The sequence below is a fragment of the Rhea pennata genome, chromosome 8, assembly GCF_028389875.1.
Source record: "Rhea pennata isolate bPtePen1 chromosome 8, bPtePen1.pri, whole genome shotgun sequence".
In the NCBI taxonomy this organism is placed as follows: domain Eukaryota; kingdom Metazoa; phylum Chordata; class Aves; order Rheiformes; family Rheidae; genus Rhea; species Rhea pennata.
Window position 1 is genome coordinate 24,455,789 of NC_084670.1, and position 19,643 is coordinate 24,475,431.

General features: G+C 36.3%; 1 protein-coding gene across 1 annotated transcript in view; it reads left to right on the forward strand.

The window, feature by feature from the left end:
• The first annotated feature begins 2,766 nt into the window (after positions 1-2,766).
• The window catches only part of KIF14 (kinesin family member 14), a 30,984-nt gene continuing 14,107 nt past the window's right edge, over positions 2,767-19,643 (forward strand). Inside the window, exons 1-16 of the mRNA XM_062581522.1 lie at positions 2,767-3,914; positions 4,369-4,623; positions 6,066-6,153; positions 8,862-8,960; positions 10,693-10,745; positions 11,090-11,120; positions 11,520-11,627; positions 12,764-12,880; positions 13,515-13,633; positions 14,481-14,653; positions 15,410-15,557; positions 15,664-15,727; positions 15,940-16,124; positions 17,851-17,953; positions 18,169-18,329; positions 19,194-19,341. Coding sequence (XP_062437506.1) covers positions 2,767-3,914; positions 4,369-4,623; positions 6,066-6,153; positions 8,862-8,960; positions 10,693-10,745; positions 11,090-11,120; positions 11,520-11,627; positions 12,764-12,880; positions 13,515-13,633; positions 14,481-14,653; positions 15,410-15,557; positions 15,664-15,727; positions 15,940-16,124; positions 17,851-17,953; positions 18,169-18,329; positions 19,194-19,341 — 3,000 coding nt within the window. The remainder of the gene's footprint in view (positions 3,915-4,368; positions 4,624-6,065; positions 6,154-8,861; positions 8,961-10,692; positions 10,746-11,089; positions 11,121-11,519; positions 11,628-12,763; positions 12,881-13,514; positions 13,634-14,480; positions 14,654-15,409; positions 15,558-15,663; positions 15,728-15,939; positions 16,125-17,850; positions 17,954-18,168; positions 18,330-19,193; positions 19,342-19,643) is intronic.

Sequence of the window (19,643 nt, forward strand, 5' to 3'; positions counted from 1 at the left end):
GAGTCTTTATTTTTGCTTCATCTTTATTTTGAAATATAAAATATTGTGGGTTTGAATTATAGTAGTGTCTAATCAAAATATTATATGTAAGCTTTTTTTTTTTTTTTCCTCCAAACTCAGCAGTCTTTTGGTCTTGCTTGCAACACAAATGGAGAAGATATTCTTTATTTTGTATTAATGTTTCTGAATAGTCATTTCAGAGTTCCTGTGTTCAGAGTTCCAACATTCTTTTGGTAGTTTTTATACCATTATGCTGATGTAAGAGGTTATAAAAGAGGGAAACATGACTTGGAAACTTTCTCTTCCCCCAGATTCCCCACCACTGAATAGTGTTGTACTACTTATCCAGCTCCTGAGACAGGTCTGATTAAACTAATCTTTCAAGCTTCAGACTAACCAAAATACTACAATGACTTGTCTTCCTGCTGTGATGCGTACTTTTGTTGTAGATCAAGCTGTCCAGGCAGTTAGATATTATCCCTAGGCATTGCATTTCTGCTGTTTGGTCAAGGGGCAGCAATATGATAGAATGACCTTGGAATCAAGTTAAAATTTTAAAAAGCCTAGTAGCTGATTTGCTTCAGTAGAGCCAAAAAGAGTAGCTTGAGGTAGTATGTAGTTTTTTTTTCTCACTGCTGTGGGATAGGTGAGATAACTGCAGGCACCAGTGCCGTTTATACCGTTACTGACACAGCTCCCAGAGCCTCTGTGGCGAGGGAATCAAGAGGGTACTTTTGTAGTCTGTAACATAAATTATTTCCCATGTAAAGAAATACCACACTTATAATTTCTATTATTTTCTATGCAAAACTGCTACTACTTTTACGTAATCTAATACGAGGAAAATAACTCTTGAGTGTTTTCTGTCAATTTTTTAGCTGTTCTTTGTCGTTTGTCTCCCTCTGCTGGATTTTTTTAAACTTTATTTCCAGTAGAGAATGAGCAAACTATGTACCCTCCTTCGCAAGGGATCAGTTTTAACTTCCCGCGGTGACTGCTCGAACCAGTACTAGACAGTCCTCCAACTTTTAAACGTTATGAATTATTTTGTTTCCCGTGACGCGTTGCTCGGCAAACGTAGCACTCAAACCGCACCGCGGCTACGCCGCCGAAAGCCCTTCACCCCCGCGCCGTCGGCGCAGCCCTCAGAGCCGCCGCCCCGCCCCACGCGCACGCGCACACACTGCCTCGCGCACCGCTCTCGGCGGGGCGGGGCGCGGGCCTGGCCACGCCCGCCCGCGGCGCACGTGCTCGCAGAGAGCCAATCGCTGTGGGCGCGGCGCATTCGAAACGCAGCAGGGGGAGGGCGCGAGCCGCTGCCGGCGCGGCGCGGCGGGTGAGGAGACGGACGGGCTGGGCTGGGCTGGGGGTCTCCGCTGCCGCCGTCGGGTGCCGGGCTTTGCTCGCCTGTCCGGAACCGGGCCGGGCTCGAGGGGCCTCCCGCGGCGCGAGGGGCCGTCTTGGGCAGCCTCGCGGCAGGAGGCTGTGCCCGGCAGAGCCCCCGCAGCTCGGCCCGAGGCGTGGCTTGGAGCTCGAGCGGCAGGAGTAGCTTCCGACGGCTCTGAGGGGTAAATACGTTCCGGTTCGAAGCTCTGGAAGGTTTATTCGCGGGTTCTGAGCTGTGGAAACTTTGCTGTCGTGAAATGTGAGGCAGCGGGCATAACCGCGCGAATGCTGAGAGCCCCCCAGAAGCTGTAACTGGAAAACAGAGTCAAAAGAAACTTCCGCTTGAGCAGCGCTTGGACCCTGCTTCCGCCTCGCTCGCTGTCATCTAGCTTTTCCCTTTTTCCTCGCCCCAGCCGCCGCCTCTCTTGTTAATGCTGCCAGAGTTCTGGGAGGACCTGAGGCGATGAAGGTGGCTTCAACGCTGTAACAATCCTGTGACAAAGATGCATACGCAACAGTAAAAAAGATATTTCTGTATATGGATAGGTGATATGCCCTTTTCTAGATACTTTAAAGGATTGCTAAATGCTTTTTACATTTTTTTTTATCTGCTAGGTTAGGTTTCTTTTGTTATATGTGTACGCATATACCTGCATATGCATGTAATGTACTGAGTTAAAATAAGACCCAAACCTACTGTACTTGACATCCTTATTTACTGTCCTGTTTTGATAGTGGACTTCATACTGCCTGTCAATCCCTTACAAAAAAATGGAAAAAACCCTCCTGCTTTCTGCATTTACATATTTCTTGTCCAGTACTGTTAGTAATTTTCTTGTTCTGTTAGCATCTGCTAGTTGTGAAATACCGTGAGCATAAATGGTTCTGAGCAAGTGGAGAAGTGATCTTGGATTCTGCTTATCTGAGAGTCATTGTATGTCAGTTGGAAGACATGTCTGTGGTGTTCTTAGCACCTGCTGGTGGTTCTTTGCTGTGTTAGGTTTACCTTTCAACACGAACTGTATGACTTGATAAATGAAACTTGATAAATGGAATTGAATAGCCCATTACTGGCTGAAGCAGTTATCATCTTCACACAGAAGCTATAGGAATATATATATGTGTATATGTATATTTACCTGCCTGAGGGGAAAGGGAGGTACTTATTTTTAATGTTTGGGGAAAAAAAGTATTTACTGCGGTATATGTGAAAAGCTCCTCATACGCTAAAGCATAACTTACGCTGGTCATAATGCAATAAGAATTTTGTTTTTTCTTTTCAGATTCCATGAGGAGGACCACATAGAAATGGAACTAATCTTTTAGGAAAGATGTCTAATATTTCTTCAAAATACTAGCAATAACTTGATGGAAGACAAAATGCCTATTTACACAGTACCTGCAAGAAGCTGCTCTGAGGCACAGTGTACTACTGCTTCACAGAAGAATTCTTCACAAAATGCCTTTACTAGCAGCAAAAAGTTTGGGCAACAACTGAAATCACAGATGTCAGAGGAAGAAAAGAATAATCTACTTCCATACTCTCAGAACAAGGCTGAAGAAGTAAATAGGACTTACGTGATTTCTGCGTGTAAAAAAGCGGGTAATGCACCAATTACGTTTAAACCTGAAGATAAATTAATGCTCCAGAGGAGAACTAGAGCAAGCAAAGAATCAGCTTGCAGTAGTGAACAACTGGATGAAAAAACAGCACAGGACACAGAAAATGTACAAACAGAGAAAAGACTTACTCTGCAGAGACGAGTGAGGACTGACACTACAGAAAAGAGTAAAATATGTCAGAATACCATGACTGGCATAGAAAATAATGACTGTGCTGCTGCACGAAGAAATTACAAGATTGTACTTCTACCAAGTGCTAGTAATAACGATAAACATTACACTAAACCAAGCTGTAAATTGTCTGAAGGTCAGTCACATCCAAAGCAGTACTATAATTTAAACAGTAAGGATTCACTTAGCAATACTGATGGTCTGTCTGAAAATGATAACTGCACACACTTAAAATACAGGACAATCACTTCTGATAAAAAACTTCAAAATGAAGTTCCTAGAACAGCACAATTTGTTACCCCAAAATATATCAATAGGATACCAGGAGAGCAGCTGAATGAAAAAGGCAATGTAAGTAAGGTAGCTGAAAAAGAAAGGTTACAAAACTTAATTATAAAACATCACAGTTTGGAAAGGCAGAGGACACCAAGAAAAGATACAGCGGAAGGACTGAAGCTTACACCAAAGCATAGCATTCCTCAGGATATCAGAAATTGTTCTCTATCTGCTTCAAAGAAACAAATACCTCACCCTCAGATTGTAGCAAAAAAGAAAATGAGTGCCCCCAATGCTCTTTCTATGAGTAGAGGTGCAAAAGCAGAAGAGAATACAACACGTATACTAGCTTTTAAGGAGGAAACTCTAGGTGGCAGCAATAGCACTGAGAAAGATATTTTCAAAGCAGAAAACAGCAAAGTGACTGTAGCTGTACGTGTACGGCCTTTCAGTAACAGGTTTGTATCTTGGATTTCTTTCTGATGTCGAAGAATAACCTTTACAGTACATGTTGATTCCTGCTTCCTATTTTCTGAATTGTTTCAGTTACTGACATGCTAAAGAGTTATAATATGTTACAACTTTTGAAAGTAGCTTGATACTGCAGGAAATATTTGCTAAAGACTTTACAAAGAGATGAATTAATCATTTTATAGTTTTGTGGGGCTATTTTAAAATATTCATTAGCTGAAGTACTCTAATACTTCATACATTTATTAAAGAACTGAACATCCCATTTAATAATTTTTGTAATCTTTTCAAGCATACAGTAATTAAAAAAATTGAGTAATAATTTTTAAGAGATCTTTTTTTTTCCATAAGGCAATATGATTGAAATTACTACTTTACAGAATGTAGCTTTTTTTTTTAATTATTATTTTATTTTTGTTTCCCCCTGCCCTTTTTATTCAGAGAGAAAAATGAAAATGCTTTTCCTGTGGTCTCTATGAGCGGTTCAGAGACAGCTGTACAAAATCCAGACACAGACCATGTTTACAACTTCAGTTATGACTTCTCGTTCTGGTCTTTTGATGAGTGTCATCCTAATTTCGCAAACCAAGCAGTGGTTTACAAAACTCTGGCAGTACCACTCCTAGAAAAAGCTTTTGAGGGGTACAACACTTGTCTTTTTGCTTATGGACAGACTGGTTCTGGAAAGTCATACACGTAAGTTTCTAATAATTAGAGTTGTGTGGGAGCCAATTGTTATGCAATGTCTAGTCTTTAATAGAGATTATATAGAATAAACCTGATAATTATTGAGTTGTGTTAAAATCTTTTTTACACATTTTAAAACCAATTAAAATAATATTTATAATAAGAAGTTAGACAAAGTTGTAGATGTCTTTCTATTTATCTGTTTCTGACCTCTTTCTACTTCCTGTGAAGAAAAACAAAGTTCTCTTCAAAGATTTCACAGAAGAAAAGTCTGTATGAATGCAGTGAGTGCTTTTGTTCACTGTGGGGGGGAGGTGAATGAGGTGGGAGGGGTGTGTGTGTTGGGGGGGGTGATTGCTTGTTATGAAGTATACATTGTGACTTTTGGAAAAGACCTTTAATAGGCCATTCAAGTCACAGTTCTGATTGTTCAGAATTAAAAGAAATGAGATCCAGATGCTTAAGTGCCACTAATTATTTGAAATCTATTCTTCACACACCCACATCCCTGTTCTGAGGTTTTACAACCAATGTTATGATGTGTTTAATAGAATGCCTTGCGAACCTTTTTCTTTCTGACCATACATATTTAAATCCTTTTATGTGCTTTATAATTCCCATAAAGAATTTGCAAAGTAGATTGATCGAAAAACTTTTTGTTAATCTTCAATTACACAGCTGAAGAGTAGAAATTTATTAGAATGAATAAAAAGAATGTCCTGTCTCTGCATAAGTTTAGGTGGGAGTCCTATTTTTACTTTTAGTGTTTGTTTATCTTGTCCTGAAAAGAAGATATCATCAAAATTGTCCTGTTTGTAGTGTCCTCCTTGCCCCAGTAAACAATTATTTACCTTTACCATTGCATATTTTCAGCAAGGCTGAAATTGGTATCAGTTCTCAGGCTGGGTATTTGCTATGGACTTCTGCTGGCAACTGTGTTGTGCAGCTGTGTGATGAGCTGAGACTTGACTGATGTAATTGAATTAGTCCAATATACTGGTTTTCTGTAGTGGCAGAGCTGGACAGGTCACAGCTATACTAGATGGGGAAAGGAGCTTGGTTACTACGCTGGCAGGATGCAAATATAAAACATGTACATGTTGGATATCCTACATCTGTAGGCATATTTAATTTAACTTAGTTTTCAGTTGTTCTAGGGTTTCTTGTTCACTTCAGTTTTCAACTCACTTTTCCATGAATGTATCACAGAATCAGATATGTTGGAAGTGACCTCTGGATATCATCTTGTCTAATCCCCTACTCAAACAAGGGCCAACCTGGATCACTTTTATTTCTGTAAATAATTACTTTTGTTACTTATGCATTCTTACTGTTATGGTAACTACAGAACTGTAGAATTAATAAAACTTTTTTTATTGCTATAAAGTAATTGCTATAAAGAGTTAGAAAATTGAATGTTTATATGAAACATGAGTTTCTTCTAACTACAGAATGATGGGATTTGATGAAGACCAAGGAATAATTCCAAGATTTTGTGAAGATCTCTTCACCCGAATAGCACAAATGGATAAGCAACAGGTACTATAGTGTTTATGCTATTGTGCTAATACAGAGTTATGGGGAGATTGGTGTGTTTCAGTGTTTTGACACCTGTTTCATTCTTTCATTTTACGTGTTAGCACTGCTCTACTTGTTAATATATATACTCTACTGCTGATTTAAGTATAATTTCTGCTATTGGATCCAATTAATGATCTCTAAATAGTCCAAATTGATGTTCTGATTCCTTAGTGAAAGAAATATGAGAAATAAACATGGACATGATATTTTTGCTATGCTACTTGGCTGGGCATTCTTTTCTGTATAACAATAATTAGATGAAAGCTATCTTAGTGTCTTACAGAACAAAAATTACAAAAATAAAGATAAAAAGACATTCTAGTTGGTCCCATGTTTTTAGTGGAGGCACATAAAAAAACTCTCAAGAAAAGTAGAGTTCATCTTTAAACATTGTTACGTATCAATGTGAAATACAACTTAATAGTAGTATTCTGGCTGAAATTAAAAAACCCACAATTCTACTATTCTTATCTGAATTTAATAAGACTTCAAAACTTTCATTGTGAATTTTAAGTTCTGTTTCCTTTCCTATTTGAGAATAGGTCTTTATTAATCACTAAAGCTTATAGTTAGAGAGTGGTCTCTGGGGGGCAGAGGGAATGTTTACTTTGACTACATTTTGGTTTGAGTTTTTTTTCTACAGCTATGGTATGTGGATTTAAAAAGACAGGTATAATTTTACCAGTTTTTTTAAGAAGAGTTATATTCTGTTTCACCCAAAAGTAATTTGGATGATAATAATAAATTTAGAAAATCACAACTGGAGACAAGTAAAATTTAAAAAAATATAGTTGTATATTTCTGGCTGTGCTATGAATTACTTGTCATAATACTTCAATTTTGACTAGTCTGCTTGTGCTTTTTACCATTTTGAATATGTGATAACTTGCAGAGTATTTTGAGCTTTGAAATATTTATATCTTGCACCATCACTGTCATGGTCACAGTGAACAACTTTGTAGTTTGTCATACGCTAGCATAAGCAAATTCTAGGTGCACTGTATGATTTCATACAGCTGATGTGTTACTTCAGCATAAGATTAGGAGATTTTTCATAGTATGTAAAGATAAGGCTGGGGAAGCATTAGAATAGATTGCAGTGGGTGTTTTTCATGAACAGTCTGGACAGTCATCTGTCTGGAATGACCCACATCTGGTTTGATTTGGAGTAGGAGTGAACTGGATGGTCTTTTAAGGTCTCTTCTAGCTCAACGGTTCTATGATCGCAAGAGTATCATTAGAGCTCTCCAACAAGCTACAATTCATTTAAGCAAGTGTGTGAGACCTAGAAGGTAACTTGGTAAATACGCACTTCAAAAGTGCATGTTGTATATATACATACAGAACTACTGATCTCATATATTAAGAAGAAAAGACCTAAACTACAAATATAGGTACATGTGGAGTTTGTGATACTTGTCAAGAATTCTTTTTTTTCTGTCAGACAGTTCTTAAAATTTTTCTAAGACTGAATATCTAATAAAGAATCGCTTTTGAGAAACCAACTCTGTTATAGTACAACACTTGATGTGAACAGTGCAGCTCAGGCTGTCTGTGGTAATAACACCAATCGTAATACTTGGTTAGAAACTCTGTTTAGTTTTAAAAAAACATCCAGAGTTTTCTAATCCTTTTTATACTTGGATAAGGAATAACCAATTCAAAGCATATTGGTATCTAAGGTTATTTTTGTACTTTTTGTTACATATACTTTACCTACATCTTTAGGGATTGACTCACAGGTCAGTGAAGGTTGCATACTTATTTTTAATGAGTCAATAGATGTTTGCTAACAGACTATAAAACAGCTGAACTATTCCAAGTTTCTTTAACACTTTATGCATGAAGTCATGGTTTTGAATACTGATACAAATAAACTCATAATATTTTAACCTTTCAGTAGCTGATAGATGGTGAGAAATTTAAGAACACTATTGCTTACTGAATTTGACTATAGAATATAGCTTCTAATAAATGCAAAACTACTAGATGTAAATTTGCTATTCTTTGCTTGCGCAATGTTAATAAATGATTCTGTTGCCACAGATCATCTTGAATCTTGTATGTACTTCTGACTAATGATTTGTTTTTGCTGCGGTCTTCCTTGCATTGTAAGCAAAATTCCATTTACAAAAATATATCCCCCCCAAAACCCTAGAGGCGTTCAAAGGAAAGACGTGTTTTCACGGATGTTTGTTGTTCAGTATTATTAAGATTGTTACAGATAGTATCTGGTTTTATTTTTCCAATAGGTAATCCTTTATCCCCATGTCAGGGCGTTGATAACACCAGTCAATGCCTTTGGTTACATGCATTATGTTGTAGAAGCCTGGTCCCTAAGGGAATGAGACTACTACAGGAGCAAACAAAACTGCTTATGTACTGGAAGCCCAACACTGACACTTCCGAGGCAGATATTTAAGCCTGGTGTTTACCATCTGAGAACAGATGTGGATAGAATTATAACAAATTGTATTCTCAGCAATATCAGATCCCTGGGTTAGGCTATCACTTCTCTCTGGAGATCACTTGTGTGTCACTAAAGGCTTGTGACAGTGAATAGCAGCTTCTGATAATATATGTCCATTTATGAAACAAAAATGGTAATGAAAGCACTTGCAGGTTATACTAATAAAACTTTTATTTTTTTCTTCCTTTTATTTAAGACTTTGTATCATCTTGAAATGAGCTATTTTGAAGTTTATAATGAGAAGATTCATGACTTGCTTGTCTTTAAAGCTGAAAGTGGACAGAAGAAATGCCCAGTAAGTTGTTGCTCACAGATAAATGTATATACACTATCTCAAAGTAGTGACACCTATTCTCTAAACAAAAAGGCACAAATGACTAGTGATCATTGCTTTCCTATCTAAGTACTTTAGACTTATGAATAACTGGAGTCAAATAAAACCCCTCACTATATAACTTCAAGCAAAATATTTTTTACTTAAGAACTGTTAAACCATAAATCTTGCTGAAATAGAAACAAGACAGGTCAGTAGGCTCTCCAAGCTGTTGTTAACATGTCTCCTTATCTGCAAAATGAAGATGATATTACCAGCCTTTATAAATGATATCTTCTTATTAGTGTCTTTACTTAAGAAGCCTCTGGATTCCATCAAGTTTTCTGTGCTGTATAATTAGAGTTATGTTCTTGTAATTTGGTAGCATTAGTAGGCTACCACTGCTGTAATAATGTTTTTCTAAATGTATTTGACTTATCAGTCAAAGTCTCCTTGATTCTCAGCCCTACTGAAGCGTCCATACACTTTCTGAAAATATCTGTGTATTGTTTATCTGCTGCAATGCCTGTTTACTTTTAATTGCAGTCAATAATATATTTGCAGAAAATTGTTAATATTTGCAAAGGGAGAAGTCCCCCCCCCCCCCCCCCCCCCCCCCCGGTAATATATCCTCTGTGCACCTAAACTACAGGATTTTACTTTTTGATAAAGAACTTGGGACCAAGATGGATAGTGTCTTTCAAATTCTTTGCCCTAGACAATCCACTGCTTACAGCTATGAGGTTGGTAGGAAGTTTCACTATTCTTTCCAAGCAGTTGGAGGAGGGGAGGGAAGGGAGGAAAAAAAAAAAACCCACCAAAAACTCATGGACTGTATTAACTAGTTAAGCTAGTTCTCAATGGTTTTGTATTAGACTATGTAAAATCATAAGCTTCAGAACTTTGTGTTAAATGATGATAAGTGCATTCACTCTGTCAATTTTAAAAACAAACAAAAACAGTATTTTTGAGCTTTGTGATATTGCGCTGTATACTGGCCACTTGTGTATAAGTTCTGAGTACTTACTTGAAATCAGGGGCACTGTAGTCGTAGAGGATCTCTCTGAATTAACTCTTGTATATGTTTGGGTATACATACATCTATAATAAAAGAAGAAAAATATCTTCATCTTCATTGCAAAGAATAGACAGTTCTTTGTTTCTATATTGAAATGGTTAATTCAGGATAAATATTTAGGTATCACCAGTTTATGATAGGCTATACTACATTCAACTTGTTGCTGAAAGAAGCCCATTATCCTCTAGACTTACCTGGGCCAGCTGAACAGAGATAAAAACCATACTAGCTTGCTTACAGTAGAAGTGCTTTTGTTGGTGTTTTTCAGCTGAGCTTCTGCTGAACTTGGAACCATGAAATAGATTTACATTGCTCTAAAACCTTCCATGTTGTGGCAGCAAAATTTTTATGTAATTCCCTTGTAAATCCATATGTTAGGCTTTTTTAGTGTTTTATCCAAATGTTCTTGCACAGTTAGTTTTGCAAGCAATGGTCTGGTGCAGTCTACTGTTATTTCTTCTGCAATTGTAAAAAATCAATTGTTGCTATTTTTAGGAAGGTTGTTCTAGATAATTCATTATGAATTTTACTGATAATAAACTTTATACTAGTCAAACTTGCTCTTAATTAAGAAATGCTTGATATATGTCCAATTTGTAGATTACTAATGAATTGTTCTAAAATTATTCTTAACAGCTCCGTGTAAGAGAACACCCAGTGTTAGGACCGTATGTGGAAGACTTGACTGTGTAAGTCTTAACTATTCTCATTTAATAGCTGTATTAGCTTAAGCCTGAACTGGTGTTCCAATTAGTATCCTGAAGCCTTGTGTGAGCTTGTGTATGTGCCAAATCCGTTGGCAAATACACGATCGTAACTCCACCTAGTTTTACAAAGATTTGAATCTGTCTTGCTGTTTATCCATTTGGCTTCAGTAAAACAAGTGTGTGGAAGTCTTGACACAATTTGAGCTTTCACGGTGTATTTGTATTTTGTCTGTAACTTGAAATATTTCAAAACTCAAGCAGCAGGAAACACTACAAAAACAAAACAGATGATTTGAACCCAATCTTTTTTTTTCCCCTCTCCTTAGGAATGTTGTCAGTTCTTATTCTGATATCCAGGTAAGACTTTCTTTGTTACTAAAACTGAATGCAGATGTTTCTCCTTCTTTCTTGCTTTGCTTTTAAAACCTAAATTCCATAGATTGGAAGAAAATATTTTACAGCCTTCCCAAGATTCCATAGTACTCCAGTTGGTTATGAAAAATAGTAAGAACACTACTCCTATCATGGGGCTCTGTAGGTTCATACAGTGAAGTGTCACACTCTTTTCACATGGGGCTCTGTAGGTTCATACAGTGAAGTGTCACACTCTTTTCACATGGTCATCTCAAGTTTTAATTTCTCCCTTATAGAGTTATTGTTTGTTATTAGCTTTATTTGCCAACACTTTAAACTTCAATTAACTACTCAAAAGTATGTATGTTCTGTTTTTTACCTCTCAACTTCTCTGTCTTACAGAGTTGGCTTGAACTGGGAAATAAACAGAGAGCAACAGCTGCTACAGGAATGAATGACAAGAGCTCTAGATCTCATTCTGTCTTCACCTGTGTCATGACGCAAACAAAAGTATTGCCGGATGTCTTATTTTTAATTATCTGTTCAGATATATTACTGGAAGACTCTTTTGTGTGCTGCCTAAAAATTTGTTGGGAAAGAATGTAAAATAAGTTTTCTTTTGAAGAAAGCCATGCACTGTCCTTTACTTAATCTTTTATTTTACGTGCTTTGAGGAGTAGACTTAGTGCCTTACATATATTCGTAGTAGTAATATAAATGTGTAGAGAGGTAGATCTAGAAGTAGTTCCAAGCTTTTGTGTGTGATGTGTGGTTTTGTGTGTGTGGTTTTTGTTGTTTGTTTGTTTGCTTTTTGAGATGTATCTGGAAGCTAACTTGGGGCCAGACCTTATTTCATTTTGGCGCTAACACATCTTGGTTTCTAAGAAGACTAGAAAAGCTAGAAGGCTCTGAGTTCCTGCAGATGACATTCTCTGACTGTGCTGGGAGATGCAGTAGGTGCTTTCTGCTCATTTTCAGCACAGTTCAGCAAGCAAATGTTTCCTTGCTTCCAGATACCTCTCTCACTTGTGTGCCCACATGAAGCAGGGCACTGCAACTCCTCATTTGACAGATCTAAAGAGACAGAGCCTAATTTAAGAGATGAGCCTGGAAACAGAAGTGAAATAGGTAGAGCTCTTCAGAAGTCTATGGACTGTCAATTTCTTCCATTCATAAATAACTTGCAAGTTTTTTGGTTGGGCTTCCTTCCCCCCCCCCCCTCAGTTTCATACCCTCTTTTCCTTTCTCCTTCCCCTCACTATTCTCATCATCAGAATATTTCTTTTCTGTATGAGAGCTAGTCTTGAGGCTTTTCCAGTAGCTGTTTACTTGATCTTCTCTGATCTAAGTTATAATTTCCGTGGGTACTAGATAGAGCCAGTAGTCAAACTTGAGTAGCAAACCATAGTTTTGGCTATTTGTTTTTTGTGTGTTTTGTGCTTATTCATTTGTTCCACTGTAAATGCTTGATGCTATGGTTAATTGCGTGAATGTAGTCTTTAAGAGATGTACGTTAATACATCCTGCAAAAAGTAAATGGAAGTGTCATTTTTTGTGTATATGTATTAAGTGAATAACTTGTTAGATTTCTGCTTTTTTTTCTGCTTTTTATTTTGGTTTGAATGCGATGATCTCTTTTCTTCCAGGTAGAGTTTGTGGATGAAGAGCAACATGATCATAGGGTTACCAGCCGCATAAATCTAATAGATTTAGCTGGCAGTGAACGCTGCTCAGCCACACAAACCATTGGAGAAAGGCTAAAGGTAAATCAAGACTGGAAATCTGTGAAAAAAGTTTGGTTCTGAAGAGCATCTTCAAACTCTTCTACTCCAAAGTACCCTCACTTTCCAGAAATTTTCTTGGGAAGAACAGACATCATAGAAAGACTTGTAACCTTCAATTCTACTTATAAATATTGCACAGAATTTTGTCAGTGAGGGCAGGTGGCTTTAATGAGCTATTGTGACAGTACAGTATGGAAGGCCAAATGTTGCTTAGGAGCCCAGTTTTTCCTATGCTATGTAGGCCTGAGGATCCTCTCAAAGAAATCAGGAAAAACTGCCCACATAAATAGCTGACTTTCTAAATCATGATTTGTGTATTGTGTAGATTTGGAGCTTGCCCCTTCTCTTGGCATTTGTCTACTGTAAATGAAGTTTCTAATAGGAGACTTTCAAACTGCCTTCATAGAAGGTTTCCAGTTTTTAGGACTACTTGCTTTAAAATGTGGGTCTCCTGTTTCTGAATGAAGATCATCTTGGATATTATTGCATTTTTTTAAATCAGTAGTGACATTTAATATGGTATATCTGGATCACTGAATACACGCAATTAAGTACAGTCAATAACATCACAAAAAATACAGTTGAATTACAACTTTATTTTTGTTTCATGTAGGAGGGTGTAAGTATTAATAAGTCACTGTTAACCCTTGGAAAGGTTATTTCTGCACTCTCTGAACAGTCTCAAAATGGAAAGAAAACATTCATCCCTTACCGGGAGTCTGTCCTTACATGGTATGTACACTTCAGAATTGCTTATATAGAAGTAAAGATCTTCTCAGATTGTGGGTTCCACTTCTGTTCAGGAAGTATCCCTTCCTTTACTTCATATATATTGCAGAAGTGGATTGATAGGAGGAACAGAGAGGACAGAATAATTACATCTCTGATTAGGGAGCTAGTGCACTCACAACCCCTTTTCCTCTATATGCTGCACAAAGAAATGTGTTACTACATTTGTCTTTTCTGACAATGTCCTCACCTTGCTGCCCTTCCTTGTCTTTCTTACCATGGAAGCGATTCTGTGTCTCTTTTGACATCTATTGAATTCTAACACCTTTTTGATCTTTAATGGTAAGAAACTATGTTCTTCAATTATTTGCTTGTTTTGTCATCTTGCATCAGAAACTTCAATTTCATATGGCTTCTTACCTTCCCAGTGACAGACTTGCTAGCAAGTGGTTAAGCTGATTTGAACTAAGGCAGAGACATTTAGGTCATGTGGCTTGATACAAAACTCTCATTCTTACAATACTGCTAATTCCATAATAATATTCAGGGAAAGACACAACCTCAAAAATGGGAGTTGTTAGAGCAATTTCTATGTTTATGCATCCAGAGCAAGTGTTCTTTCTGCTTAGAAACCCAAAATTTGTATTTCAAAGTGATCTATGGAGGGAAGAAATTAGCCTGTTACAGCAGGTAAAGAACAAACGGGACCTTGGTTTGGATTCTAAGTAGCTAAAAATTGCTTTCAAGTAAGTGGCAACCCCCTAGATATTTGGTATTAAATCTGTTCAGATTGAGAAGTCTAACTTTTTTCTATACCGGGGAGAAAATGATTTCTAGTTTTGTGTCAAAGGTTGTTAAAGGAAAGTCTTGGTGGAAATTCCCGAACTGCTATGATTGCCACAATCAGTCCAGCTGCCAGCAGTATAGAAGAAACACTCAGCACTCTTCGCTATGCAAAACAAGCTTGTTCAATAATCAATATTGCTAAAGTAAATGAAGATGTGAATGCCAAACTAATCAGAGGTGAGGCTGACATCTGAAGTCATTGAAGATGTTTTTAACTTTTTATGTGCTTCTAACTTATCTTTCTGTAAGAGATATTATTACCAATAATCTCTTGTGCCAACTGATCACTTATTTGTAGTTTCTTCATTCTTAAAATATTTCTAATCAAGACTTCTAAAATACAAGTGTCCCTTTAATAAAAACTTTTATGAAATAGTTCTGCCATTTCATTAAATATATTTTTATAAATAATATTTTGGAGTGCCCCTGATAAACATTTGTATAAGTAATCACATGTATAAATCTTAGGAATGTGAAAGCCTAAAATATGTTCACATGCACCAGAAAAGAATCCAACTTGTGAAGTTTTGTTGCTAGAGCAAAACTTCAATTTAGTCAGATCAGAATGAGAGAGTACTGTTGAATATTGATTTTGTTCATTTTTTTCTTAATAACCCACTTCTCAGATGCTCTGATTGAAAAAATAAATTTTTTACTCCCCTGCTTTTCATGTGCATTCCTGCAGCTACATTAAACACAACCCAGGAGATTTTATATATATAATACATATATTAAAAAAGAAAAAAAGTGAGGCTTCTCTGTGAACTTCTTGCCAAATTTAAGATGATATCTTGGGCTGTGTTTGAGAACTTTGAATAGGAAAGATATTTTCCTTTTAATTAAACATTTAATGTTCCAGAATTTTACTGCAATTTCTAACCTGCATTTTTTCTGCATTTGTGTGTGCACTGTGCTTGTGGTCTCTCTCTGTAGAACTGAAAGCTGAAATTGAAAAACTGAAGGCAGCGCAGAAAAGTGCTCAGAATACCGACCCTGAAAAATACAGACGTTATTTGCAGGAAATAACTTCTCTGAGAGTAAAACTGCACCAGCAGGAAAGGGACATGGCAGAAATGCAAAGGTGGGGCAGTCACTAATATCTTTCGAACTAACTACTGGTAATATTATATGCTGTAATTTTTCTTCTAGTATGTTGTGTTAAGTCATTTTCTCCCTAATATTTTGAGGGCCTGGAAAGAAAAGCTTGAACAAGCAGAAAAAAGGAAATTAGAAGAAACAAAAGGGTTACAGGTATTATGTCGTTTATCTTCTATTTGGCACTTCATTTCTAATAGAAGATTGTATGTAAAATATATAACACTAGCAGTCTTTGCAGAAAAACTCTTTTCAGCATTTGATTTCCATAATATTATTCTTTGAAATGACTTTGGTGTCTTTACAAAATTTTAAATTGATTGCACGAAATAAGTTTTGTTTTTTGTGCTGAGCTCTCTTTTCTCTAGAAAGCAGGAATTGCATTCAAAATGGACAATCGTTTACCAAACCTTGTCAATCTCAATGAAGATCCCCAACTTTCTGAGATGCTGTTGTATATGATCAAAGAAGGAGAAACTACTGTCGGAAAGCATACACCAAATTCAAGACATGATATCCAGCTTTCTGGAGCGCTAATTGCTGCTGACCACTGGTATGTAGAATTCTTTAAAGCTTCTCTTTTTATACCTACATGAGAGTAGGAAATATTTCTTCTGACTTCTATTTCTGCTTTTGGAGTCTTCCTTCTGGCAGTAAGAAAATGACTTTTCTAATCAGGTCTATTTATTTAGGGATAATTTCTGAACCATTCAGTGTTCAAGGAAGCTTCCTTCTATTTCCCACTAGAGATCTGATAACTAAAATAGTTTTAACTTCTTTGCCTGTATTGTTAATACAGTGAAGTTTTCTACTTGTGCAGAAATGCTTGAGAAGGAGCTAGTCGATATGTCGTGTATAACTCTTTTCAATGTAATGTCACAATTATTCCTATAACTGTGAAATGCCTTGACAATTTCTGCTTAAAACTGAAAGTCAGCAAAATGTGTATATGTATGCAGATATTTTCATGAATTTATTTCTATAAGGGTAGTTAAGTGAAATGCACTCCAATACCTGTGTTCAGAACTGATAGAGACATTTCCAGTGTCTCAGTCCTCATGATTATGATTTCTGATAGTTAAGAAAGCAAACCAACAGTACAGTAATACTATTTAGCATCAGTAATTATAAACTTACACATAAGGGATTGTTTATCATCTATTAAGGAATTTATCTTTTTGGATCATTTGAGATTTATCAGTTTTACATAAGAATTAAATTTGAATTGTTAAAGTGGATATAAAGATTTGTAATGTTAGTTTTCAGAATTCCATTAATATGCCATTATTGATACAGCTAAGAGAAAAGATAAAATTTTCACTTCAAAAATGTTAGGTTATGTTGCCTATGTACATCAAATAAACAATCTCTAGTGACTCATAAAGGAGCAGATGTGAGTAGCAAGCTTTTGTTTTAGCAGTTCTCAGTCACTACCTACCTCAGAAACAGCACTGTGGCTGAGATAAAAGCTAGTGATATAACTTTGTGTACCTATGTACATGTCCTTCCCTCCACTGCTCCTTTGGTTATAATACTATCGTAGTAAGTTAAAGTAGCTCTAGAACATAACAAACCTTTTCACAGATCTTCTGTTCTTGCTTATACTGACTCATATGCTTGTATATTATGATGTGCCACTTTATGGATTATAAAATCCTGTTATTTCTCTTCTCCCTACACTCCCACGATCCCCTCCCCACCCTGGAGATGGTTTGGGAAATGAAGCCCCCTGTGATGAGATAGTTATAGCTGATATTTAATTTTCTAGTGTATGAACAAAATAACTAGGCTATCCATAAATCTACTGCAATTTTTGTGTGTAACTATACATTAATACTTACCTCTTTCTGAATGAGAAATTGAGGGAGTAGAAAATACATACATTTGAGTAGTCTTCCAAGTAGAAAGTAACTTGGCCAAATTTTTGAAGTGCGTTAAGCGCATCCCCTGCAATTAATCTGAGATAGAATGGCAGAAGAAATTTAACTAATCTGTTACTGAAAACATGGAGGATGTTGATATGTTGGGAGACTAAACATTGTCAAAAAAAAAAAAACAGTCAAGATAGTAGATTGTAACAACTTTCTTAACAGTGAAGTTTTTAGATTAAAAGCTCAACTCTCTTTCAAAATGTAGGTTGCCAGTTATAAGTATAGTGTTGTATGAAGACAATTAGCATCTGCAAAAGTGATAACAGGAACAGGATATAAAGCATGAATAAGAAAGATCATTTGCAGTTAAAATCATCTGCTGCTATCACAAATGTTTCTTGCTTTCAGTGTTATAAAAAATATTGATGGCAAAGTGAGTATTATTCCACTGAGAGAAGCAAAGACGTATGTTAATGGGAAACACATTTTAGACCCAACAGTTCTACATCATGTAAGTAACTGATTTATTTAAAGAGTGATATACATACGTTTGGCACGTACAGTTGCATTAATTACAGCTGCATTTGTCTAGAAGATTTTGGAACTTCTAAATATTTGTTTGCTGCTTCTTGATTTCCACCCTACCCCTATGTGTTAGGCACTGTACCTTTAACTGTAAGTCTAAAGTTACAGACCATTTTTCTCCCTCTTTCCTACCTCTTACAGGGTGATAGAGTGATCCTTGGGGGAGACCATTATTTCAGGTTTAATCATCCAGTAGAAGTTCAGAAAGTGAAAAGGCCATCTTGTGGGACTACGTTTCTGTGTGATGGTCCAAAAGATTTTGAATTTGCAAAAAATGAGCTTCTTGTTGCGCAAAGAACACAGTAAGTATTGGATCTTCCTGTTCTAAAAATAAATTTAATTGCTAATGCAGCATTTAGTTTAAGAAACAGCAAAATAATTAACTATATCTTAAGTGAAAGTTGGAAAATAGCAAGATTATTGTTAACTTATTTTGCAATGGAAATTGAAGTTCTAGACTTAGCTGAGATGCATGCTTAGATATAAGAGGTGGTCACCACATTCCAATCCAGGCTTTAAGAACCCAGAAAACAATGCAGGAAATACTAAGCTCCGGAGGTCCACAAGAGTAATGTTTCTTTTAGTGACATTTCTCCTTGTTTATTTACTGAGTCATAAATAGTACTTAGCGCTTTTATTTTTTGATGTTTTAGAGAGAGGATTAAAGTCTAAAAAGTAAACGTGCTAAGAAAATGGGAGGACACTAAAGCTACAACCTTGGTCTTCTATGACAGAATGGGGAATTATTGGGGAATGGGGAATTATTGGACTATGGGGAATTATTCCTACTTGTCCCATTCATGGGAGTTACTAGGGTGCAAATCTTACTGACTTGAAATATGCTTTTCCAATCCATCTTAATGTATGTTAGTGAGTTTCTATTACAGTTCTTATTTTTATGGAAGATAAGTAATAAATCTGGAAATCAAGTAGAGTTTTAAAAACTGTGTTACTTTCTCTTTTTTTTTGCGTCTGCATTTTCCCTTTGAAACTAAAAATACCTTGGTAAAGTATGAAAGATTCAAAGTAAATTTTCACTATTAAAATCAGAGGTTCTTGGACATGAGACATCCTGTTGTGATGGAGAATGTAATCTTTTTAGCTTCTATGTAGCCTATTAGAGATTCAAGCCATCATTCTAAATATATAAATTTTACCACTTGCAGACTTGAATCAGAAATTGAAGAGGCACGACTCAAAGCCAAAGAGGAAATGATGCAAGGTATCCAAATTGCAAAAGAGATGGCTCAGCAAGAACTGACATCACAAAAAGAAGTTTATGAAAGCAAAATAAAATCACTAGAAGCAGAACTGGTGAGCTGTTGTTGCATCATTGCATAAAGCAGCAAAATGTAGCTCTTTATATAGGTAACCAAAAAGCTGTAGTGTGTTCTTTTCTGTTGTCTTGCATATCTGAACAGTCACTTAGTGAATGCTAAGCCTCATTCTTTTTTAAAAAAAGTCTTTCTAATACAAAAAACTATAAAGTAGATACCAGAATTATGCACAATAATAAAGATGGGGTAGCTTACGTCTTAAATGTGCTTTAGATGACATAAAGAACTCTGTGAACTGAGCTATAGCCTTCTATTGCTGACAGTATGCTCAGTAATTCA